Source organism: Etheostoma spectabile, chromosome 21 (assembly GCF_008692095.1).
Source record: "Etheostoma spectabile isolate EspeVRDwgs_2016 chromosome 21, UIUC_Espe_1.0, whole genome shotgun sequence".
Lineage (NCBI taxonomy): Eukaryota > Metazoa > Chordata > Actinopteri > Perciformes > Percidae > Etheostoma > Etheostoma spectabile.
In genome coordinates this window covers 10671562-10696707 of record NC_045753.1, presented here as the reverse complement: position 1 = coordinate 10696707, position 25146 = coordinate 10671562, and the positions used below count along the sequence as shown (strand labels likewise).

General features: G+C 42.3%; 2 protein-coding genes across 6 annotated transcripts in view; both read right to left on the bottom strand.

The window, feature by feature from the left end:
- The window catches only part of cep131 (centrosomal protein 131), a 26951-nt gene extending 4488 nt beyond the window's left edge, over positions 1-22463 (bottom strand). The window contains exons 1-28 of one of the 5 annotated variants that reach the window (XM_032501829.1): positions 22274-22463; positions 19455-19651; positions 18832-18926; positions 16278-16389; positions 15459-15586; positions 14745-14849; positions 14259-14438; positions 13803-13920; positions 13562-13678; positions 11672-11864; positions 10946-11040; positions 10712-10840; positions 9815-10007; positions 9489-9586; positions 9176-9355; positions 8245-8436; positions 7994-8131; positions 7775-7900; positions 7096-7212; positions 6778-6807; positions 6303-6405; positions 4850-5051; positions 3685-3792; positions 3141-3258; positions 2265-2339; positions 1956-2098; positions 963-1140; positions 110-306 (exon numbers count right to left, since the gene is read on the bottom strand). In XM_032501829.1, coding sequence (XP_032357720.1) covers positions 110-306; positions 963-1140; positions 1956-2098; positions 2265-2339; positions 3141-3258; positions 3685-3792; positions 4850-5051; positions 6303-6405; positions 6778-6807; positions 7096-7212; positions 7775-7900; positions 7994-8131; positions 8245-8436; positions 9176-9355; positions 9489-9586; positions 9815-10007; positions 10712-10840; positions 10946-11040; positions 11672-11864; positions 13562-13678; positions 13803-13920; positions 14259-14438; positions 14745-14849; positions 15459-15586; positions 16278-16389; positions 18832-18926; positions 19455-19640 — 3656 coding nt within the window. In that variant the 5' untranslated portion in view covers positions 19641-19651; positions 22274-22463. The remainder of the gene's footprint in view (positions 1-109; positions 307-962; positions 1141-1955; positions 2099-2264; positions 2340-3140; positions 3259-3684; positions 3793-4849; positions 5052-6302; positions 6406-6777; positions 6808-7095; positions 7213-7774; positions 7901-7993; positions 8132-8244; positions 8437-9175; positions 9356-9488; positions 9587-9814; positions 10008-10711; positions 10841-10945; positions 11041-11671; positions 11865-13561; positions 13679-13802; positions 13921-14258; positions 14439-14744; positions 14850-15458; positions 15587-16277; positions 16390-18831; positions 18927-19454; positions 19652-22273) is intronic. The other 4 variants (XM_032501830.1, XM_032501831.1, XM_032501832.1 and 1 more) reach the window with 4 other exon arrangements.
- An 835-nt stretch (positions 22464-23298) lies between these two features.
- rnf213b (ring finger protein 213b) overlaps positions 23299-25146 on the bottom strand; it is a 44570-nt gene continuing 42722 nt past the window's right edge. The window contains exons 63-64 of the mRNA XM_032501818.1: positions 24954-25132; positions 23299-23976 (exon numbers count right to left, since the gene is read on the bottom strand). Of these exons, the coding sequence (XP_032357709.1) occupies positions 23838-23976; positions 24954-25132 (318 nt within the window). The 3' untranslated portion in view covers positions 23299-23837. The remainder of the gene's footprint in view (positions 23977-24953; positions 25133-25146) is intronic.

The following is a 25146-nucleotide window of genomic DNA, read 5'->3' as shown; positions in this document are numbered from 1 at the left end:
CCCCCCCCCCCCCCCAACATGCACACCTAAGTCTTCCACAAACATAGGGAAAACCCTGGATGCCCAGCAGGGAAATTCAGCTGTTGCAGTTGTGTACCAAGGCCTTTACCGTTGGTGGACTTCCGCCAGTTCCTCTTCCTTCTCCCGAGTGACTCTCTCCACCTCGAGCCGTAGCCTCGCTCGGACTTCCGACACCTCCACTTTCATCCTGCGGTTCTCCTCCTCCGTCAGCACCAGCCGGTCGGCAAACTCCTGCCTGATCACCTCGGCCAGGCTCCGGCGCTCCGTCACCAGCTTGTCCCTGGTCTGGAAAAGAGAAAATGACATGGAATCGGTGTGATTCCATATGCTGCGTACATTTAGACGAATCCTGTGCTGCTTATTGACTGCTACACAGAGGAGGAGAGTAGCAGAAAGGTAAAAAGAAGCTTAATGTGAGGTGGGAGAAAGAAATTAATAAAAAATCCTATGTATCGGGATATCTTTGCGCCAAATTTTTAAAATGGATTATTTTCTCTAGAATCAATATTTTTTACATTTTTATTTGTACCAATGATTCACCTAAATATTTTCTGTTTATACAGTAGAGCTGGTGGCAACTACATATCTGTTCTCTGACCAAAAGCAGAAAATCCACGTTATGTTGTTCTTTACAAACAAATGACGTGTGATGTGCATTCTTCTTAGAAAACTATCAGTTTTTAGAAATGCCTCCTGATATAATGTGATATAAGTGTTTATTCAACTTGTGTTTGTGTTAAATAAGGAAGAGAAAATCACAATACTCAATACTATCAAATTGCAAAAATTGAAAATCCCAATACAAATCCAATCGACACCCATGTATAGAGATAGAATCAAATTGGGTCAAAAGCATATTGTCTCAGCCCTAATGTGAAGAAGAAAGATGAAAATGGGGCTTGAGTTTTTTTTTTTAAATGGTTGCTAGATTTGCTCCTTACCTGTGTGATGTCTTCCGTCTCCTGTTCTTTCTGTCGGAGCAGGGCCTGGAGTCGGATCAGCTCTCCCTCCATCTCCATCTGCTGCTTCCTCAACTCCTGTTGTTTCTCCACAGCCGTCCTCTCGGAGCGCTCCAGCTCCCTCAGCTCCGTCTCGTATTTTTCCCTCACACGCTTCACCCTGTGAACGGTGTCAAGTAACGGCTGGGGTTAGAGCTTGACCGATAAAGGATTTTTAGGCAGATACCAATACGAATATTTAGTTATTTATTAAATATTAGTCACAAAACAGAAAACAGATTTCCCTAACAGTTATTTGTAGTTATTTATGAGTTCTCACTAAAATAATATGATAATAAATTGTTTCAGTGTCATAACAGAACAAAGGAACATCAAAATATATTAAAATTATGATAAATAAAATGTATAAAAATACAAACTTAAGATATTAAGATATTAAGTCCTTTGAACGAAAACGCATTAACAAAAAACAAAAAAGATCAGTGTTGCCAACAGGGATGTTGTAGAGCGTCCTCTGGTGGACAGACTATGCAACGCCATCACTAACAGGGACGTTGTAGACCATCACTAACAGGGACGTTGTAGACCATCACTAACAGGGACGTTGTAGACCATCACTAACAGGGACCAGGTAGACCATCACTAACAGGGTTAGGGTCAGAACGCAGGCCTTCCGCAGTCAGAGAAAATACACACATTGACTTTAATGGAAACCTGTTGGCTCAGCCTCCGTTCCACAGTGGAAACCAGGGGTCAGGAAGTAGAGCCGTTGTTTACCAGTTGGCATGTTGGTGGTTCACATGACCATTTACAGTGCAACGCTGTAAACAGGAAGCAACATTCTCTTCGTTGTATTGTGTTAAATAAGCATTAGAACTAGGTGCAACTGGCCTGCACACACACACACACACACACACACACACACACACACACACACACACACACACACACACACACACACACACACACACACACCTGTTTTCAGCTGCCCTCTCACACTGCTCTTTGTCCTTGCTGGTCTCCTCCTCCAGCGTCCAGATGGCGAGCTCAATCTCTTTGTCGCGTTCTCGCCGCAGCTCTTCTTTCAGTTCGCGCTCCCGGCTCAGCAGCCAGGCTTCCTGGGGACACACAAACACACATGTTGTCTACCTGGCTGCTTCCGGACCTCAAAACAAAACACAGCCAGGTTCAAATAAACCGGTCATTTGCTTATTAACGGTGTCACTGATGTGTTGCTGTGTTCGTAGACTGGCTACATAGATGCATGCCAGCGTATCAACAAACCTCTTTTTTCTTGTAGTTTTCCTCCCAGGTCTGCTTTTCGATGTCCAGACGTTCTTGTAATGCCTTCATCTCCACCTGGTCACGCAAACAACACTTTAGTTTCGCTGCAGTCCTGATAACTGCCTTAGATCTGTCTTTTGGATGCTAATAGCGAGCAGGACTGGGTATCATTAAAAACTTGTTAAAACCCACACCGTGACTTCAACACCGGTTCTTGAACGGTACGTTTTCGATACCAATTTTTATAAAATCCCTGTCAACCTAAAAAAATAAATGACGAAATTACAGTTCAAACCTTAAGTTTTTAACTCTTTTGCACTGATGTGACGCCTCTCAATAATACACACACACACGTGAGCACCGTCGCAGAGGTGTAACCCTACAGCCAACGACAAACTTGTATAGATCTTGGTAAAAGCGTGCTGACACTGATGAGTCACTCCTTAGGTAGTGGAATTTAGTAATGAATGAAAAGGCACTTTTCGATACTACTTTCGATAGTATGAAGGAAATTTGGTCTGTGCTTAAAAATATTAAGTTAATTAAGTTCGGTAACAATAGCTAGTTTGCAAGTATTGTTAATTAATGTTAGCTGACGCCATATTTTAGAGCCTGTATCCGTTTTCCCTGCGTGTCTCTGCAACATTCAACACCCAATCACAAACATTATTAGATCTTGGTAGAAGCATGCTGCGTGCTTATTAGGTCACTGATGCCAAAGAGATGTACTCAGGTATTAGAATATTGTATTGAATAACAAAGGCATTTTTCAATACTCTGGATACTATAGAGGCAATTCAGTCGGTGATTCCATCGAAGTTTGGTACCCAGCCCTAATAGAGTATAGAGTTCTCCTGTACTGTTTGTACGCGTCACCTGGTGTCTCCTCTCCTGTTCCTCTCTGGTCTTGTCCAGCTCCTCTCTGAGAGCTCGTCCAGCCAGAGAGCTGTTGTCCTCCAGCTGTCTCCGCAGATCCTCCAGCTCAGCGCGCTGCCTGCCAGACAAACACAAACAACAGCCTTATACAGTATCTCTACATAAATCATCAAGTACAGCTACGTTTTTGGGCAAAGCTGCAAATGGAAAATGATCCTTTGCAACAACAATGTTGCAGGTAGGAGATACATAAAGTCAGTTCTCTACTTACAGGAAGCGTCATCAATGTGGGCTGCTATTATTGGGGTTTAACTATAAATGTAAATGCATTGCAGGGCTCAACATTAAGGCTTGTCCGGGACAAGTGGATTTTTTGTAAGGCAAGTGGAAGAGAAATTTATTATTATTAAAATTGTATTAATTTATTATAAATTTATTCTGGAGACTATAATGATGACCAACTACTGGACCATTATGGGGAATTATTGTCTTGTACGATAAACAATTCTGGTTTATGACTTCATATTTTGACCTTTGACCCTACCTTGCAGCCAGCTGAGCCAGCCTCTCCTTCTCATCGGCCACCTCCTTGTAGAGTCGCCTTCTCTGCTGCTGCAGGGACAGCTCCTCCTCCTGAAGCTGCTTCTCATACCTGACACACACACACACACACACACACACACACACACACACACACACACACACACACACACACACACACACACACACACACACACACACACACACACACACACACACACACACACACACACACACACACACACAAACAATGTATAGTTATTAGGAGAAATGTTCCAATGATATTTTTGTCCTTTCCAATACCGTTTCTGACACCTGAACTTGCGTAACAGACAACAATGAACTCGACAGAACTTTCTTTTACCATATTGGTCCAAATAAAAGACAACCCTTTTTCAAGACTCATTTTTGGAAAAACACTTTATAAAAGCCAAAAATTGTTTTCATAAAGAAAATAATTTAATTGCCAACCAGCTGTTTGTCACATTAAAATAAAATGGATTATGAATAAATTCCTTTCTATAGTTTATAGCTAACTTCTCTATAGGTGACAGATGACTTCCCTTAAGTTCTGCGACTTGAACAGTTAAATGTCTATACCCCTATAATAAGAAGAGCCCACCTATTCAGATTTATTCAATCTTATATTCAGACCAATACAGTATTATCCACTTTTAAAGCACATTTTCTTCTGAGCTAAATTAGGTGATATCGGACCAATTTTGGTGGTAGCCTGCTTCTAGAAAATGTAATCTTTGTATTGCTTAATTTGCTACACTCTATCATGGGTTTCTTTTTAGCTGACTTTTGCAGGGCTTTACGTCAATAAATTGTGACAAAGGTTTTAAATAAGATGACAAAAGTGCCAAAAAAAAGCAACAAAAACATTAGAAAAAAGGGGCCCAAATGTTGAAAAATGTCCCAAACAAAACAAGATGCGATAATACTATCCAAGATATTTGACTTTTTGATGGAGTAACAGCATGTCAATAGACTTTATATGTGGCCCTTGATGTGATTCTCATGTTCCAGTGTGGCCGTTAGGGAAGTTTAGTTAAGACAGACCTGACGTAAACCATGTAAGAATAAAATACAGAAAGTTTAGTAGTGTAGGATGTGTGTTCCTGTATAGAAGGCCAGTATGAGTACTGATGATGTGACATGCCTACCTCTGCTTGGCTAGTTCCCTCTCTCTCTGACTCTGCTCGTCCTTCTCCCTCTCCAGCTGTAGGCGGAGCTCCTCACACTGGCGGACATAGCGCTGGGCCGCGCGGTCGTCCGCCTGCAACAGCTCCGCCTCGTGGAGTGTCCGCAGCTTTTTCAGCTCCTGTTTGTGCTTGGAAATCAGCTTCTGGATCTCTGGCTCCAGACCTGAAGGAGGGGGAGGGACAGTTCAGGTTCTGTGGCTGCTGCAAGATGTTTACGGCTTACCGGATAAACCTTTGCTGGGGCAAACACGGGATGATTCATGTTTTTGAAATACCGTAGTAGTAATTCTGGAGAGTCATGAGTCAGATTACTGTAAGGCAGATTTATTTTTAGGTCTAAATATCGGTGTCAACAGAAGTAAATATAGCTAAACTGTCCCTGAGTGAAGAAATACAAACAAGTGTGGGTTCTCAAACACACACTTCACTAGCACTGGCTGATAACAGTCTGTGACTTTTCATGGTATCAGCGGATCACACGCAGGGTATAGTGGAAGAAAGGGCTGCAACGTATGATTATTTTTTTATTCTCGTTTAGTTTTCTGGTGTTTAAAATGTCAGAAAATGGTAAAAAATGTGGATCAGTGTTTCCCAAAGCCCAAGATGACGTCCTCAAAGGTCTTGTTTTGTCCATAACTCAAAAGATGTAACTTCAAAAGAAGAAACTAGAAAGATATTCACATTTAACAAGCTGGAATCAGAGATTTTTTCAAACAGAGTTTTAAAATAGTTAATCTATTAATCATTGCAGCTCTAATGGAAGAACATTGTCAGTTTCTGCAAACAAAACCACCTCTTTGTTTCTGCTGCCTTTAACAAGCCGGAAAATGCAACAGCCAGAATGAATAAATCAATGAATTTAAAATACTTTACTTACTTATCCAGAGTCCATACCACTACGGCCACACAATATATCTATAAACTACAAATGGGACTCTCATTCTTTTTGGTGTTGCCTTTCATTTTCAAATCAATGTTCATATATTCAATAAAATAATGTTGGAATTGATTTCCTTTCATTTTTTTTAAGTTCTACATGCAGTTGCTGTATTTTAGCAGAATACTGAAGGTAGAAGAAATGCAGAACAGAGCAGCCCTATCAACCACTCTGTCATGATACACACAAAGCAGTATGCATCTTTGAGTTTGATATCAGTAGATCCGAGTCCTTACAGACCCAATGTGATCCCTATAAAAAAAGCTGAAGTCATGCCACATTCCTGCATAAGGATACCTGACACCCGCACAGTGAAGGATTTTAATGAAAATAAAAGTGTACTTGATGAGAGCAGACAGGTAAACAGTAGAATTACACAGCATTACATTACTTACATTTGCCTACGTATGCCCTGATCTTAACAGAGCATTAGTAAAGAGGATTTAATCTCACATTTCCGAGCTGTGTCTACAGTACCTTTGACAGTAATCTCTTTAATCTTCTTGGTTTTTTCGTCAATCCATTTCTCCCGGCGGATCTTCTCCGTGGCACTCATAAGCTCTTTTAACTTCTTGATTTCCTGTAGAGGGAAGTAGGGGGGATTATGGTCGTGGTCTGGTGTCAGAGTGAAGTGACAGAAATGTGACTTATTCAAGTTAAGGGAGGTACTTCGACAACCATTTAGAAACTCAAGAGGTACACATGTTACAGAATCAAGATAAAAGGAAAAGGGGAGTCCAGACTAATTCTGGGCAAGGCAAAAAAACTTCATAACAAGCTTTATGTCTAAATCTACAGATCATTAAGAAAAGACTAGGAAACTCACATGCAGACAGCCTGTTCAACAGAAGTTGTGAGGGACAGACAAATGAAAGGAAAAAGGAATGGCAGAATGAGATGATGAGATGATCGTGCCAAGGATGACTGGGTTAAAGGAGAAAAAAAAAGTTACCTCACACAAGGGACCCAGAATTTGCCACACCTAAAAGCCAGGAAAAAACAGATATAAAGACAAGGACAGTGAAGAAGGAGAGGAAGACGAAGAGACGGGGAAAAACAGAGAAAAGACAACGGCAAAAGTTAACAACGGCAGCACTGCAAGAAAGCAAGTATTGCAACGAGATCACACAAGACGCGAAGCAGAAAAGTTGAAGTTGTTTGAAGAGACAATTTAGAGCTACACATGCAAATTCTTTAATAAAAAATCTTAACTGAAACATGGACTATAATTGTGACTTGACTTTATCAGCTGGTGGGAAAACTGTCTCACCATTTCATGTTGCTCCTGCATTTGTGCGATCTTCTTGGTGTACTTTTGGTCCACCTGCTTCAGTTCTCCCACCACTCCTTCACAGCGCTCATTTAAACTCTTCTTATCATTGATCAGCTGAAGAAAAGACAGAACATATTTGAGACCACAAGGAAAGATAGAAGCATGTAAGTTCATGCTCACACAAAAAAAGTTTGACTAGAAAACAACATAATATAATATTATATAAAACAAAGCGGGCGAGCGATCTAGAGGATGAACAGAGAGAGGGAGTGGTGCTACTATGACTTTAGATAAAACAAAGTTCCAGTTCTCTAAACAGCCGGTCATATCATCTCTATTGAAACCTACTCCAGTCTTTTTCTTTCTCAACTTCAAAAAGACACTGACAGAAAAAAATCATCATCGTTGGCGTTTAGGAAAAAAAAAGCACCCCGGGACTTTTTTGAAAACACAGAGTCTATAGGATTATAACGCAGGAAACAGAGTGAAGTGCCCTGAATAGCCACAAAGCACTGCTATTTTCACTTCGGCGCCCATGTTATCTAATCCACACCGGCGGTGTGTAGGCTCTGTCATGTAAAACAGACGTTGGCAGTTTCATAAAAAGACGCCAAGTGTGGACATGGCCGAAGAAAGGTTTAATGCAGCTGGTAGTAGATTGTGTTTGTACACCTACCTGATCAATGAATGTGAGGTGTCTCTGGATAGTGGCTTCAAATTGTTCCTTCTGGAGCTGGAAGTTTCTGTTCAGCTCCTTCTCGGTCTCCTTCACATGTCTCACCGTGAGCTCCCTCTGCTGGGCCTGGTGGACGGGGGAGGAGAGAAAGGTGTTGTCATCTCCAGCAGCTTATAAGACCAGACTCTTTACATTAAATGTGTGTGCATTTCCCCCCACCAGTGCGCTCTGCAGCATGTTGACTGTGCGTTTTTTCTCCTCCAGCTCCAGCTTGATCCTCATCATGGAGCCAGTGATTTCGGCGGCGGTGGCAGACGCCTGCTCGACACCAACCAGCTCCTCCTCCGACAACACAGCCTGAGGACACACAGGGGCCATTCAACACATGTGAATGTTTTGGCATTGTGTTATCAACCAGGAATTGCCCCAACAACAGGATTAACATTATCTGAAAATGGACAGACGCTGACCTCTCTGTGAGACCCTGAAGTAACCGAGCGTGGTCTCTCCTGTTCAGACTTCTCCATCTCATCCAGGAAGCTCATGATGCTCTGCAGCTTGGCCTCGGAGAGCAGGGCGCCCCCATCTGGCAGGGCCGGATGGTGACTTAGCTGGCCGTGACGCTCCAGGTTGTCAGTGGTCAGAGAGGTGGAGTCTACGTCCTTTAGTGGGGCGCAATGGAGATACACGACAGTGACGTCATAATCACAATTATATTGGTCAACTTTGAAACCACGTTTGTTGAACATGATTACTCAATGACTTCTGGAAAGATGTTTAAAAACAGTGAAATGGGTAAACAAATCAACAGTGAAAACACCTAGAACAGTGACGTTCCCCTTATTCCTTTTTTTCTCCCATTCTGAACACAAGACAAATTAAGAATTTACCTGCTAAACGTAGTGTGAAAAATAATAGCACACAGTTGTTTTGCACCGCCCTATCACTGAATTAACAAAGTGTCTTTCTGGTCAAAGAAAAACAAAAAAACCTAACTAGGAAAGTAAGCCTTTAGGTCAGAGGTCTTTAATGTTTTTAGGCCAAGGAAAGAGAGACTGAGAAGGGATCCCCTACTACATGCTTTGTAAAATTAAGCTGCATATGAAACTGGGCCTATAATAATGTGTAAGTCAGACAAAAACACCCTAACCTACAGGCCAGTGAGTCTGTCATCAATGTTGTGTAAGTGTTGTAAATGATGATCATCACAATCACAAAAATAAGATGTATCTTTGCCAATAATATGTTGGATTCATGTTTATCAGACAGATTTTACCTTTTGGAAGAAAGAAAAAACTGGCCCCCCTGCAGTAACTCTGAGGACAACCTAGGGGTCCCGGACCCCCTGTTGAAGATCCCTGCTTTAGGGTGACATGCCATGTTGCTTTGAGGAAGTCTCACCTCATCTATCCAGGCGTATTTCTCTTTGCTGTAGCACTTAGGCTCCGACAGCCTCTCTGGCTCCTCCTCTAACAGCTTCAGGGTGTCCAGCAGCTCGTTGAGGGTGGTTTTGGACTGAGCCCTGCTGGACAACGCTCCCTGCCGCTGGTCCTCCACACTCACCGACCTCTGCAGAATCTCCTAAAACACAAAGACAACAAACAGGCTTGGAATGGGACCAAATCAAAGAAATGCCTTAGCATTTTTGCACTGGCAGATGGATCAGTAACCTTTTCCTCATTAAAAGTGCAGTTGGACATTTGTAATTATTTACCTGGGAACACTGGGAACCTCTGCAATTGGACAAAGCTGGCGAAACAGCTCTGAAGCTGGACAGCTCACCCAACTCAGCCACAATATTCAAATTGGAGTCTGTGGAAACATGTAATGGCTCCAGTTATTACAGGGTTCTCTCACATAATACAGTTTCCGCTTTCCTTGTCTTGAGAGGTCACTCATTTATTTTTTAGAGACGTTACCCACTTGCTGACCACATTCAGCAAGGGAAGGCTGGATGCTGATGAAGTGATGATTTTAGTCTTATTCTTTTTGCTCACTATATTTTCCAAGTTATGCTACCTTAGGCTCCATAAGGCTCACCCGTGTTTTTAGCTTTCACGTCTGTGGGAGACATCGGGCTGTTGTTGCTCGGTGAGGCTGGACCTTTGCTGCTTAGAGAACTCTTGGGTGGTTTCCTGCGTCCTACCACACCTGGCTGCCTTGAGCTTTCCAGCTCCACCTCAGCTGCATGCTGTGCCTCTGCAACCTGCTGGGCTCTTTTCTGCTGTAGCCCCTGTAACACACCACCAGAGGGAGACATTAGTCAATAAACAGTTGTGAAGCCAACTCAGTGTGATAGGATTGAATGATTACTATAAAGACATTGTTTTAAGGCTCAGTATGATTGTTCAGACAGGGAAACAGCAATCCAGCAATTTTCCGCAGGGTAGTCCGGTGGTGTGGGAGTGTCACAAACGTCACATCTGTGTGATGTACTTTTGTGTTCTTTAACCCCCAAATGTAGCACGGCGAGTACATTGGTTAAAACACAGACGCACGGCCAAACATTACATTTATCTGCTGTAATCATTGACGAGACTGTCATTTATCTGTCTGCCTGCAACACCGTGAAGAACACTCTTTACATGAAGCCGTTTTTTAGCTTTGATATAACAATCTCTCCTGTTTTTCCACACTTTCCAGCTAAATGTTTCTTCTTCTCCCAGTATGGTCTCTCTCTAAACACATATTTTAGGCTGTGTGATCTGTGGTCTGTACATGGAGAATAACACAGATGTTTGTACAGACGAAACTGCTCTCATCCCAGCCAACCGTGTTGAACTGAAAGCGCAGCGCGCACAGTAGGCGTGTAGTTAAAAAAATTCCTAGGTGCACGGCCACGCGCCGCTACAGCTTGCGGAGCCGTCGCGCCGAGAACACAGCGGCTACCATAAGCCTAGCTTGACCCTGAATCAGGGTTTACAACGAATAACGTACCTCAGACGTGTTCACCTGGGCGGCAGCGAGGCGGGCCAGACGAGCTTTCTCTTTACGAATGAATTTCCTGTCGTTCTGCTGATGCTGCTGCTCCGGGCAAATGTCTACCTCCGCTCTGTCCTCCTGATCCTGCACGGGAAATACAGAGATGATTCATCAAAAACTCAAGAGAAAGGGAGAGATGGAGAAAGAAGGATGTGGAGGGTTAAGATGTGAAGATATGGAGTTATTTACCTGGGAACACTGAGAGCCTCTGTGATTGGACGAAGCTGGGGAAATGGCTCTGAAGCTCAGCTCAGCAAAGTCGGTCACAACATTCAAATTGGAGTCTATGGAAACACATAACGAATCAATACACTTATTAAAGAATCCTGTTCCATTATCTATGTTCCAAATACCAGTTCTTTGGCAACAAAACGAGGATATAAAGATGTTTTGGTCGTTCAATATGGCTACTGATGGCAAGTACCGTGCACTTAGTTTCAATAATACATAAATTGTTTTACCACTAGCTATTCCACACAACCCAATATCACAAGAACTATAAGGAGAATAGACTCTATACTACAGTGAAGTCATTTCTTCACAGTAGATTTAGGTGATTCCTAGACCTTTGCCTAGAAATCATTAAAAAACAAAATCACTTTCCAAATTCTTTTATTAGAATTTTTATGTTTCGTGTTTTATTTTTTCCAGTTACTTTTTTACCTATTTTATTTTATTTGTTTGTACATTTTTATATATTATTTTTTGTTCTTCTTTAAATCAGAAAATGATGCATATATCTTGTGTTATATTATAAACTGTGTTCCCATAAGAAAAAAAAAATTCCCATTCAATCCTTTTCTTAATATTCCAGATCAGTTAGAATTAACCATGTCATATTATAAAACGAGGACGAATGCAAATGACTGACGATGAATCTGAAGTTCAAGGAGCACAGAGCAGAGGCTTACAGACCTGTGTTCTTAGCTTTGACGTCTGTGGGAGACATTGGGCTGTTGTTGCTCGGTGAGGCTGGACTTTTGTTGCTCAGAGAAATCTTGGGCTGCTTCTTCCGTCCAGCCACACCTGGCTGCCTCGAGCTTTCCAGCTCCACCTCAGCTGCATGCTGCACCTCGCCAACCCGCCGCGCTCTTTTCTGCTGCAGCTCCTGTAACACACCACCAGAGGGAGACACGGGACAGTGTTGTAGGCCATCATACCACAGGGCAGGGTCTCCCCCAGAAAAGTTGTCTTGTCCGGTGGCAACTGGTAGATGCTAGATCGGATCCGCTAGACGTGTCAACGTCACAGGACGTGCATCATGGGCGCGCTTATTTTGCCTCTGATTGGCTTACCTTGGAATCCTTACCCTAACCCTGACCAATCCCCACACCCAATGCCTACAACTAACTACGTAGACATGTCTAGCGGATCCGACCATGCCTCCACCGTGGCAAGTGTCTTTATTTGGACGAGGGGCCCGTCTGTGGCCAGTCACAGACTGATGGCAGCATTACTTTAGAGCAAAATAGTTTCTGTGACAACAGAATCATGAAAAGAATAGCAAAACTGAGAATTTGAAAGAGCTTAGAGACAGATTTAATACCGCCCTACATTAACTCAGGTTTGAAAGCTGACTGAAGATATGAAACATGACTAAAGTCTAAGTTTTCAAACGAGCCGCCCCACTGTAACTCACGTTTTTCCCTGCATTGAGGAAGAGGTTTTAGAATGTACCAAAGGAAAATCACCAGCAAAAAAATAGCACTTCAAATCTTTTCCGCATGTGTTTTATAGCAATTCACCAAACAATAGTTGAAAAAGCAGAACATAAACTTGAATAGGAGCGCTAATCTCAGTTTTATCGTCTGTAATATTATTTTCTTAGGGTTTCATTTACTCAAGTAATAGACTTTTTTGTTTATCAAATTGACAGAAATAACAGGTAAATGCATATAGATTTCAGTCAAATAAGGTAAAAAAGACTCATTGTCTTTACTGTTAACAGACATGCTTATTGTTGTTTGTAGTCGCCCCCCCCAAAAATTATGAAAAACATTTGGCAGAGCTGGCGCCGATATATAGAGGTTTCCTCCTCGACGCAGCGGGCGACGGTTCGACTCCGACCTGCGGCCATTTGCAGCGTGCCATTACCCCCTCTCTCTCCCCTTTCATGTCTTCTGTTGTCCTATCAAAATAAAGGCTGAAAATACCCGAAAAATAATCCCATTAATAACAATGGATAACACTGGCGGAAACCCTGCAGGGAAGCATCCACAAAGACGCTTGATTCAAATGTTTAAATCACGTTAGAATTTGTGCTACATGTCACGGGTTCAAGGTCAGAAAGCACACTTAATAGTTTCAAGTGCATGATCTGATAACGTAGATGTGATTCCAAATGTAGTGTCACAGGAAACAGTAAACAGTCTTCTCTTAGCTCAAGCATTCACTCTACTTTCAGTTTTAGCTTGAGAGGAGTTGTCTCCGTTAGTCAGTGTGACTCTGCCATTGAAGAATCTGGAATTATTTGAAAGAAAACCATTGTAACATACTAGGGACCTATTTTTATTTACCAGGCAAGATGTGACTAGCAAAATATGCTTTTAAATTGCATTATGTGAAGAACAGCATACAATGTTTTTGGAGCTCGACACATATATAAAATATTATGTTAAACACAGGTGTCTAGTAATCTAATGGGGGGTGGTCCAATTGTTTGGCATGACACGGAACTAAAAATAAATGAAATAATAAATGAAGGATTTAAAGTCAGGCTATAAGTCTCTGCTGCATCAGTTTTTCTTTCAAACTTCATGGACGCGCAATACTAAAACTGCTGGAGGTAAATCAGAGGTAACGCACCTGGATGGCAGCCAGGCGGGCCAAACGAGCTTTCTCCTCACGAATCCGTTTCCTGTCTTCGTCCTTTTTCTGCTGCGGCTCCAGGTGACCGTCCTCCTCTGTTCTCTCCTCCCACTCCTATAAGAGAAAGACGTAGATAGTGTTAACGCAGCAGCGATGGAAAGAGAGAGATAAAAAAAACAGTTAAATCATGGAGAATAGAAAAGGTAGGAGTGAAGCCACCTGAGGATGAAATGGATACCTTTCTTTTGCTGGCAAGGATGCGTTTGAGCGCTGCCTGGTTAGTGTGCTGTCTCTGGGCATGGCGTCTGTACCAGCGCTGGATGGTGACTGCAGCCTGGTTCACCTGCTGAATAAACCTTCACATACACAAAGGAACTGCTATGAGTCACACCACAATTGACAGAAGACCATTCCCATCAATAAAAGAGTAGACACTGAGTAGAGACTCTGGAAACTCGGGCTGTCAAAATATTCTAATATTCGTTCTAAAAAACCACAGAGGTGTGAATAAAACTACTTGTGTAATGTTAACATTAGTCCCATCTCTCTCTCTCTCTAGATTGTGTGATTGTGCCATCTTTTACTCTCTTATGATATTTGAATATACATTTTCATATTTGTTTTTAACTATTTAAATAGATATTCCAATCTAGCCTAGACAGCCCCAGTGGACACTGTGGGTCTCGGATCTGACCTCTCGGCCTCCTCCTCAGTGACCTCCCTCCTTCGAGACAGGACGGGGCTGCCGTGCTGGGCCGACACCGGAGACCTGTTGTTTGAGGTGGAGGAAGCTGAAGAGAAGTTCTTCTGGGACTTTGTCAGCGAGCTGTTGTCTTGTGACACCTCGTCGTTTGCTGTGGCCTTCAGGATGTTGCTGGAAGCAAAATAGCATTGGGAATTATGAGAAACCTCACACGTGGTCTCTTAGAAATTGAGAGTTTGACTGAATCCATGCCAATATTTCAAGATAGTGATAGTTGATCTTTGAGCCGATATTCAGTAAAGGTTTGTCTACTTTCCTTAGGCCACTAACAGCACTTTGACAAAAAACTCTGATTATGATCAGAATAATGTATAAAGCTGACACAATCAGTTACCACAAACAACCAGCATTGCAGTACTTATAAGCTATATATAAGCTGTATAAACCCCCCTAAATGTGTTCATTTACAGGACATACTTAAACGATGGCCTCTGGTTGGAGCTCTTTGGCGTAAGTGGTTTCTCAGAGTAGTTGTTGTGTAAGATGGTGGTGACAGAGTTCCCCACTGCTCCCTTGTTGCTCCTGGGAAAAACAAAAAGACAATGACACTCTCCAGGCGCCACATACTGAGAATGCCACTGCCACTTCACCTACCCTTCAAGGCATTACAGTAACAGATACTGTACATGCTTTGTAACAGGGTCTTCCCATGTTACAAACGCAGTCCATTCACACAGTTTGCATGGGAGAGAAAGTGTGTGGGTGGAATTCCTGAGGGCAGTATCAGCTGCCGTTATCAACAGGTATGAAACACGAGAAGCAGCTAGAAAATCCAGAATGCAGCCGTGCAAGGAGTCACGGGACAGATGTTAGGCTGGTCCCTGCTCTACCTGGACTATTGTGTGTGTGTGTGTGTGTGTGTGTGTGTGTGTGTGTGAGTGCATGCATGGGTGTTGAAAACTGCACTGCAAATGTAACTCATTCGTTTTTTTAGTGGTGCCTTTAATATTCAATTCAATGGTGAATCTGAGCAGCCGATCTCAGTAGACTTTGACATTGTTATCGCAATATTCAACAACGATATCGTAATTTTCCTCACATTGTGCCGTCCTAGAGTGTGTATGTGTGTGTGTGGGAGAGAGTGAGCGAGTGAGTGAATGAGTGTGTGCGTGTGTCAGAGACGCTGCCCACCTGTTGTTGGCAGTGAAGGTGGCAGCCAGAGCGATGCCAGGCTCTCTTTTCTTCAGGCCGGGGGGGGTGTCCACGCTGCCAGTGCTGCGGGGGCTCGAGTGCACGGGGAAGACTCTGGGCTGATCGTCCTAAAAACGAGAAACAGAACCGCGTTACACCATGAACTACTGTCAAATTTGACACCCAACATCTTTTTAACGTTTGGAAAAGAGGAAACACTCAGTAAAAACTTTGGTGAAACTGTCTTTAATTTGGGCTATGTGATTTAGGCTAGCTACTTAGCATAAATATTATAATGATCCAGGGCCTCAACTAATAATTGTTTTCATCAGCGATTAATCTGCAGATTATTTTACCAATTAATCGATTGGCCTATAAAATGTCAGAAAACAGGGAAAAATGTCCATCCCAATTTCAAAGTCCAAGGTAATATTTTGTTTTGTCAATCCAAAACCAAAATACATTCAGTTAAATATGATGTAAAACAGAAAAGAGTAGAACATCTTCATATTTGAAAAGGCTGAAAACAACATTTTCTGCCAATTTTGCATTAAAAAAGCTACTTAAAAGGATAAATAGTTGGTGATTATGTTTCTGTCAATCGACTAGTCGATTAGTCGACTAATCGCTGCAGCGCTATAATGATCAAGATGTAAATCTAATGTGATGTGATGACAAGTTTAATGTTTACTATGTTTGTTTAAGTATGACACTTTTATCCAAGGCAAATTCCACATAAATTATTTTTTGGCAGTACAACCTTTATAAAAATTAAATCTAGAGTGAACAAATGTCAAGAGTGTGACTGATGACAAATACCAGGATGTTCCACGTGGTTCTGTCTGGCGAGGCTTTGCTGAGGCTGGCCAGTTTCTTGCGTCCATCTGAGCTGCTGTCAAACAGGGCCAGGTAGTCCTCACTCGGTTCCTGACTGGGAAACACACACAAGCCAGACACCGTGTAAGCCTCATTTATACTTCTTAGTTGAATCTACGCCCGAATAAACTTTGGGTATAAACTAGTACTACACTAGTAATCGATATCGGCCATGAAAAAAACAGTATCGGTTGATCCCTATAACAAACAAGGCACAATATCACTGACATACAGTACATCTTGGTGGACATGCACAAAAAACACATTGCTGGAATAGTAACAAGCAACAGAAGAGTTGCTTAACTATACAATAGTGAAACAGACAATCACACAGAGCACAAAAAACAGTCAGGCAGAGCAGGAGAGACGTAAGATGGCAGCAAGTTTTGGTGGCTGAATTAATGTTGACAGAAAATAAAGCAAGCTATATGCCTGCGTGGATACCACATGCCATTTGGGCAACTGACTGACTTCAAAAGGATGTTGTGATAGCTGTGAGCCACAAATATTGTTTTTCAAATGTGTCCCTCTATGCGGAGGAGAAAGCACATTCTGAGCTCAATTTTCACACAACAAGGGCTTCGCTGTGCCCAATACACGATAACAACTTGACACAAAGCAGGAACCTCGAGTCATGGCTTTTAGTGACAGCTTTTGGGATTGAATAGTTGTAACGACAGCTGCAGAAACGGGACTCATCCCTTTCTTTTCTACCCCCCAAGTACTGGAATTTAGTATGTAGCAGCTGACCGTCTGCTATGGGGAACTCCATTACAGATTCCATGTAAATGTGTGCAGGCATATGTTGTTCTTCTTAGCCTGTCATTCGTCCTCCAAATAGCCTTACACACCAGCACCTCCATCATGAGGCTGTAGAGTGACCTCTTGTCTGGCCTTGCCTCCTCTGGTATCTGTGCTGGTGTGTATATGTGTGTGTGGGTGGGGGTAAAGCCAGCTGGCTCAATGAAAAGCAATCGGACAACACAAATTTAGGCAGCACATTCCTCTACTTTTTGCTTTACAAGAGTGGTGCAGGAAGCAGTAGAGAGGGGTGGTGAGTGACCCAATGACAGCCCTGAAAGACACAGAGACCAGGAGGGAGTGTTGGGGGTATTTTGAAAGTCTTTAAATTTAAAGCCCTTTGGCTCTGCATCCTCAGAGGCAGAGCGGGGGGGGGGGGCTGGCGGCAGCTGCCGCACAATAGAACCAGAGTGTGCACACATGCACACTTCTCCTTTCACTGGCTCCTGATGGAGGGGGGTAACCTGACCCCAAAGGTCTGGGCCCTCCCCCTCTAACCTGGGACAAAGCAAGTCCCTGCCACCCCACGACCCCTAGCAACAGTCCCCCCCCAGCTTCCCTCCAGTCTTTATCATGCAGGAGCTGGCGTGCAACAATTCCCATTGTCCGGCCTGCTGAAGCTTCAGGGCTGCCAGCTGTTGCTCGCTGAAGAGAGGCGCTCTGGTTTAAAGAGCACAGACTCCACGCAAGAGGGCTGGGCTACAGGGACTGGCCCTGCTTTCAACACTGTCTGACACACATTATCTCAAATGCACACATTCTTTTCTGTCATTTCCAAAAACACGTCCTTCATATTTCCGACGCATGTGCGTTGCCGTAAAGGTCACATGACGAGCTAACTGACAACCTAGCCCGAGGCTTTGCAGAGTATCATGCTGTACTATGTGCAGTTTAGTGTGTCAATGTCAAGGATAAGGAAGGAGGAAAGACATTTGGCCGAGAGAAATAAGAAGGGATACAGATTCTCACTCAGTTATTTCTGGTCGACATGCAAATGTTACAAGCACAGAGTCCTCCTAGGTTTGTTCAAGACTTATGTGCACATATTTGACGGAGGATTTTGGGACCCTCCACTTTAAAGAAAATGTTACAGTTTTTTTAATAAAAAGAAAAATGCTTCTTGCCATAGCCTTGTGCTACAGCCTTGACCTCAACCTGCACATATGATTGGTCCCTTGGCTTGTGTCTGTCTCTGTGTGTGTGTCTGTTTCTGTGTGTGATTGTGTGTGTCTGTTTCTGTATGTATTGTTTTGTCTCCCTCCCTCACAGCTTTCTTCTCTGTTTTTTGGCTCTGGGACGCATTCCATGTCTCAGTGTATTGTTTGTAATTTTTTGTATCTTTAAAATAAATATTGATCACAAAAATCAGTCAATTCTTTATGGACCATTATGATAACCATATCTGTCTAAAAAGTTAGAAAAGCTAGAGCAGATAATACATAAATAACACTCAAAAAGCTTAAAGACAAAAAACTTGACCAACTACACACTTTAGAGCTGATGAAAGTATTTTGGTTAGTTTTGATGCTCTCATTGATTTTCCATTGATTCAGTTTAGGCGGTGCCCAAAACGGCTTGGGTGCTGCGCATAAGCCTTATAACGCTAAGGGAAAACCCTGCAAGCATAGACAATACCAAAATACTGTAATACCAGTGTTACAACATCAGCAGGTGTGTATGCGTGTGTGTGTTGTACCTTAAACTGATGTTGGCCTGCTGATTAACCTGAGTGGTGCTGTTGGAGCGCCTCAGGTTCTTGATGGAGCGCGAGCTACCAAAGCTGACATCGCTCTGTGGATTTAAAAGATGTGTTAATGAATTAGAAGATCAAAGTGTTTACCCTGGGTTTGTGGGAGACGTAGGTGCACATATTTCGTGGAGGGTTTAGGACTCCTACATTAGGAAAATGTATTATAATAATAAAAATGCAATATTACATCATTTTCAACCGTTATCACCACCCTATCTGTGTCTAAAACGTTGAAAAAGCCAGAGCAGGTAATAAATAAATAACATTCAAAAAGCTTAAAGATTACAACTACAATCATTAGACCTGATGAAAGGCATTTAGTTAGTTTTGATGATTTTACACTTATTCAGCTTAGGTGCTGTCAAAAACGGCATGGGTGCTGCACCTGAGCCTTATACCGGCAGGGGAAACCCTGCACCGCACACTCAGTATCATGGAGAATTCTGAATCAAGATACTTTAAAGACTGATTTGCTCTTCCCTGCGTCTCGATAAGATGATGTTATAACTCAGCAGCTCGATTCTGTTGCCGGTACAAAAGTACACACTCGGCCATGCACAGTTACTCACCAGGGTGTTGCGTTTTCCTCGGCTGTCACTAGCCACGGAAACCGACACGGACCGAGAGAAGCACTTCCCAGGGGAGGCACTGCTGGGTCTTTTGGACATAGAGAGCTGGGAGCCTGACAAGCTGAGGTCCAGGGCATCGCCCGAGACGCCCGTTGGGATGGATGACGGGCTGCGTGTCGCATGCATCCTTTGAAAACCTGGAATACAGCAACGTAGTCATGTTATTTGCGTTAGGTTTCAGTTTGAACAACCACAACAACAGAGGAAGTAACAGCTAGACGTTGACTGATACGGGTTTTTCTGTTGCTGATATCGATCTTTAGAAATCAGCCGATAGCCGATAAATGCTGCCGATTCATTTTGGCCGATATTTGGTCGATATGTGCTTGTTTTTATACCTCTATTTGAGAGATAAAATATAACACTGATAATTACTTGAGATGAAACAAAATTTCTCAACAAAAATGTTTCTTCACCAATCTGCACTTGTACAATTACATTGAAAAGGTATATTGTAAAAACATATTTTGTATAAATAACGTATAAAAAAATATTAAATAAACAAAACAGGCAAGAAGAGATTAAACTTTTGAATAAAGAAATAAAGTTCAGTGCACTTAGCATTTATCAAACGACTGAGAACACAAATCTGCAAACTTTCATAAATAAAATAAATTAACAGTTTTAACAGTAGTAGTGCTGCACAGTAGCAACCAGCAGCATTTTTTTGTTTTAGGTCTGAAGAAAATGAATAACACTAAAAAAAAAAAATCTTCATTTCTTCCCTGAATAAACTAAAAACTAAATAAATTAAAGAAAAATAAAAAATAAAAGAAATTGGCTGATGCCGATTATGTAAAAAAAATGCCCCAAATCTGCCAATTAATCTCTTGACCTCTATTAAAAAGCCACCCACCTACAACCTGACTGTTTTGTCTCCGTGGTAACCAACAACAATAGCACTGACTCCTTCTACTACAGCTGGGACAGACTGACAAACCGGTAGAGCGAGCTGGAATAAAAGTACAAACGAGTGTCTAACTGTTCATCACGTGGGCTAAGAACCAGGCCGGGTACATGGTAAAATAAATAAAATGCAATGTTACTGATGCTAATAGGCCAATAGTACCCGGAGGAGGCCTCGGGGGGGGGGAGACCCAGGACTAGGTGGAGGGATTATATCTCCAAACTGGCCTGGGAACGCCTCGGGACCCCCCAGTCAGCTGGTTGATGTGGCTCGGGAAAGGGAAGTTTGGGGTCCCCTGCTGGAGCTGCTGCCCCCGAGACCCGATACCAGATAAGTGGATGAAGACGGATGGATGGATGGTACCCGGCTGTTGCTCAAATGTAAGCCAAACATCCGTCAAAGCAACTCTCCTGAAACATATGCTTGCTTCTAACGCTTTACCATTGCTGCTACACCGCCATACAACGCTCTCATCCTTCCATCACAAACACAAGATGGTGAAGCATGACAGATATGATGAGTATTGTTATGTTTAAAATAGCTTTCAAGCATAATTGTTTGCCTTCTTCTAAAATATTAGAAACATTAAAGGATATAGAAGCCCATTTCTGCCAGTGTGATGGAAAACGTCATGTAAGACATTGTTATGAACAATCATCGGAAACTTTCTCAAAATAACGAGACACTAACTCATTATTTTGAGAAGCTATGATGTTAAGAAGGGTTCTTATTATAATGACTTACAGGATCTTTGTTTCCCATCACATTGGAGGAAATGCACTTTCATAAAAGCAATATCAGAAAACCTGAAATGTTAGGAATTTGGTGATGTGCCATTATTTCTGAGACCAGAAATGTCAGCGTGTTTCACTTTCAAAAACTACACCAGCAACCATGTAACATTTATTTATAATGTTTTGGTGGCTTGACAAACGACCCAAATAAAAAAGCAACAATCTAACAGCTTCACCCCCCTGAATCTCAGTCTACCAAACTAAAGGTGTAAAAGCACCTGGTGGTAAAAGTATAATAACTGTCATACACATTGTCTGACAGAAATGGGCTTCCATATCCTTTAATGTTTCTAATATTTTAGAAGAATGTGAACCATCTGAGTGAAGGAGAAGGCCCTGGTGAGAGAGAGATAACAATGATGTGTTTCATCAGCGATGTATGGTCATAACAGGTTTTGGATTTTAAAGTGATCATCCCTTAGCTAAATCATATAAAAGGTTTCCAAGTTGTGTGTGCAAGGTTGAAACGCAATTGCAGGCTAGTAAATGCCCTGTTGTATTTTTTAGTTCGGGTCGTATATTGATTGGGTCAGTGAACCGAGCTCTAACGTTACCGCCGTTGGAAGCGAACCGAGCCCCCGTTTTCAAGCGGACCCGAGTTAAAATGAGCTTTCACACCGCGCCAAACCAACCGGACTATCCGAGCAAAACGCTCCAGCGTCCGGTACCCAGACCCAGGTGTGAAAGCAGCCTTAAGGCAACCGTCATTAAACCGTTACTAACGGTACATGTAACCTTAGTAACGTCGCCTTGTTAACGACCGGGTGCAGATTATCCCCAACAGATGCAAATAGGGGTGTTTAGCAGTGTAACATCATTTAAATACGACACCGTTTGTCTACACTTTTTATGCTAAATCACCGCCTCGTTTCAGCAGTGACACTAGGCTAATATTAGCGCTTATGACGTTAGTTGGAAAGGAATAAAAAACGGCAAGTTTTGAGATGAAGTCCGGTCAAAGCAAGCAGCTAGCTAACTTCACGGTTAACATCTTTAACGGTTCTACCACTAACCCGAGAAATGGTTGCTGAGCGTGCAAGGTAACGTTAACTACTTACTTCAGAAGCTGGGTGGCACCATTGCTGATAAATCCACTTTCACGGTGGTGTTTTAATTTAACCAACACGATCCTCCTGATACCCAGTGAAAGTACTCCGTTGACTCAGTGGACAAATACGGGGAACTAACGCGAAACATCATCTCTGTGGTAACGACACACGTAAAGAACCGCCTCTCGACGTATGTGATTGGTGGAGAACAAACGTTGTTTATTTTATCCGTGCATCTGATTGGCTGGGCGGAGCTGTCTTTCCACGGTGTGGATTCCAAGGGGCGTGGTTCGAACAGTGGTTTGGTTGACTTTGCAAAAGGAGGTGTGATTTGAGATGGCAAAAATTACATTTTCCAGTGTTGGAAGATTCCTTCACATCTTTCTGTGATAAATATTTAGAAATATTTAGTGTTGGCATTGTTCTCACATCAAGAAATATGGCCAGACCTTTGCCCTAAAGGATGTTAAACAATGTGTGAAACTACTCTCCAATTCGACTATAATTAATATGATTTATATTTTGATCTAGTGTGATATACCCCTGGCTCTTTTGTTATTATTTGTATACTATCTCCTGTATGCTGAATCTGTATTATGTGTTTAATTAAATGAAATTAAATAAATGAAACTGAAAGCAAAAGTTTGGGTTCATTTTTAATTTTTTTGTTCCCTGACTCCTCATTAACATGAACATGGAATGAATAAAGATAATCCTGCTTCAAATGCATTTATTGCACTACCCCGACATCTCCAAATAAACTGAAATACTTAATCAGATCATGCCCTTTCATATGGGATTAATTAATCACAGACACTCAACCATATTGAATATATTTATAACATACAGACTAATACACAGATATGTACAGAATACTAATATATATATATATTTTTTACTGTTTTCAGTGGTGATCCAGAGTGAAAATCTGCAGAAATTAGCAGAATAGTTTTCTATTTGGGTTGGAGATGTGTTTTTTTATGAGTTTTCTTTGACTTTGTTTGAAATCTGCAGAACATGTTGTGATTCCGTGTCACTTTAAGACATCTCAAACTATACAGAAATCAGACCATTAGATTAGATTCCATGTCCTATCATGTGGAATTAAATAATCAAAGATATTTATTATTCCTAATTATTCCCAAACAGAATCTGCAGAGGTTTTTTGTGATCCAGAAGAAAAACCGGCACAATCTAGCTTTTTTTTGTTCGCTTGGGGCAGAGATGTGTCAACATTAGTTTTAATTAACATAAGTTTTATTGTAATTTGTTTGAAATCTGCAGATTGTGCGCCTGTCGATTCCCTGTGGCCCTGGTGATGTAACAATAAAAACACAAAGAAACATGAGAAAAAGATCAGAAAGAAGTCTGTAGTGGGCACCTGGGTTTCCCACCTGGTAGAGAGGGCGCCCCATATATAGAGGTTTACTCCCCGACACAGCGGCCGCATGTTGGACTCCGACCTGTGGCTCCCCCCCCCCCTCCTTTCATGACTTTAGCTTTCTTATCAAATAAAGGCCAAAAATGGCCACACAATTTAAAAAAAGGAAAGAAATAAGTCTGTAGAAATCATTCATCTTCTTTTAAACTGGACAGCGGCCCTCCACACGTCGGCCCCGTGTCCCAGCGTGATGTCCTCTGGGAAAGACTCGAGGCCCAGCAGAACTGGAAGGCCTTTCTGCTCCAAGTGGGCCTCTAAGGTGGACTTGATGCTGGAGACAGCATGGAGATAGAGAGAGAGAGGGGGGGGGGGCATGAAGAAAAAACAGCTGTTAGCACCAAGGGTGTAGGATTTCTTTTAACATTGGGTCTTTTTTGGCATCAATTTATGATGCAAATGTCTTTATGTAAAGGAAAGTATTATTATAATTATTCTCCTGTGTTGTTTAAAACTTCTCAAACACATTCAAAACATCACACGGTTTTTTTTTAGGAATCATTTGCATCTTAACAATACTTTTACATAAGGAGACCTTTGGTAAAGCCAGGAGCTCCAGAGTTTAAATCTATATACAAGTCCCGTCTTTATTTAGCTTTATTTAGTTCTTTAACCCTGCGATGTAGTACAAGTAGACACAAATACTGTTTTCCGTCAGATCGTTTATAGAGCTCGATATTTCCAGACGCACTTGAAGGCAGCTTCATTTCACGGTGAAAGACAAAGACACCGTATATATTCTCAATACTGGGGGGTACATATTATCCCCTGCACCCACCCACCCGAAATCTAGGCCTGTGGTTAGCACTGGTTTTTACCACTTCCCTGCCCAGCTGCTGCTTCAATAAGGATGACCTGTGACTGCGGGGATACAACTTAAGCTCCTTTTCCCCTGACAGATGGCCGCCTGGAGGGGTCACGCTCCAGTCCTGGAAGTCAAAGGGCTCCAAATCCCCCCTCGGTGAGACCTCCACACTTTACTCTGATTAAAGCTGTCTAGAATCAATGGATTCCTTTAGACCAGTGTGATCTTTGAACTGACAATAGACACACTTCTCACATTCATGAGCTTACAGAAACACCTCTCATTCCTCAAAACACCTCCTGCGTAAACTAGGGGATAGAGAGGTCAATAATGCAAATGTTTTGGGATTGTTTTGCCATTTGGTGCATTACCTCCTCGAAAAACTAAACTCCCATATGGTAGAGTGGTTGTGTTTTCACTATAGAATACAAATGGCTTGTGCTTACTCCCATTGTGGATGGTATCCCTGGTCCGGCACGTCGTTATTCGTCTTCAGCAGCAGAATTTCATGCAGCTCCAAAGAGAAAGTGTCAACATGTGTGACAGCGAGGAAAAGCTTCAGCCCTTTCCTCTCCTCCTCGGACAGCTTCTGCTGGAACTTAGAGGGCAGCCTCTGAAACGGGTCCTAAAAAACATGAT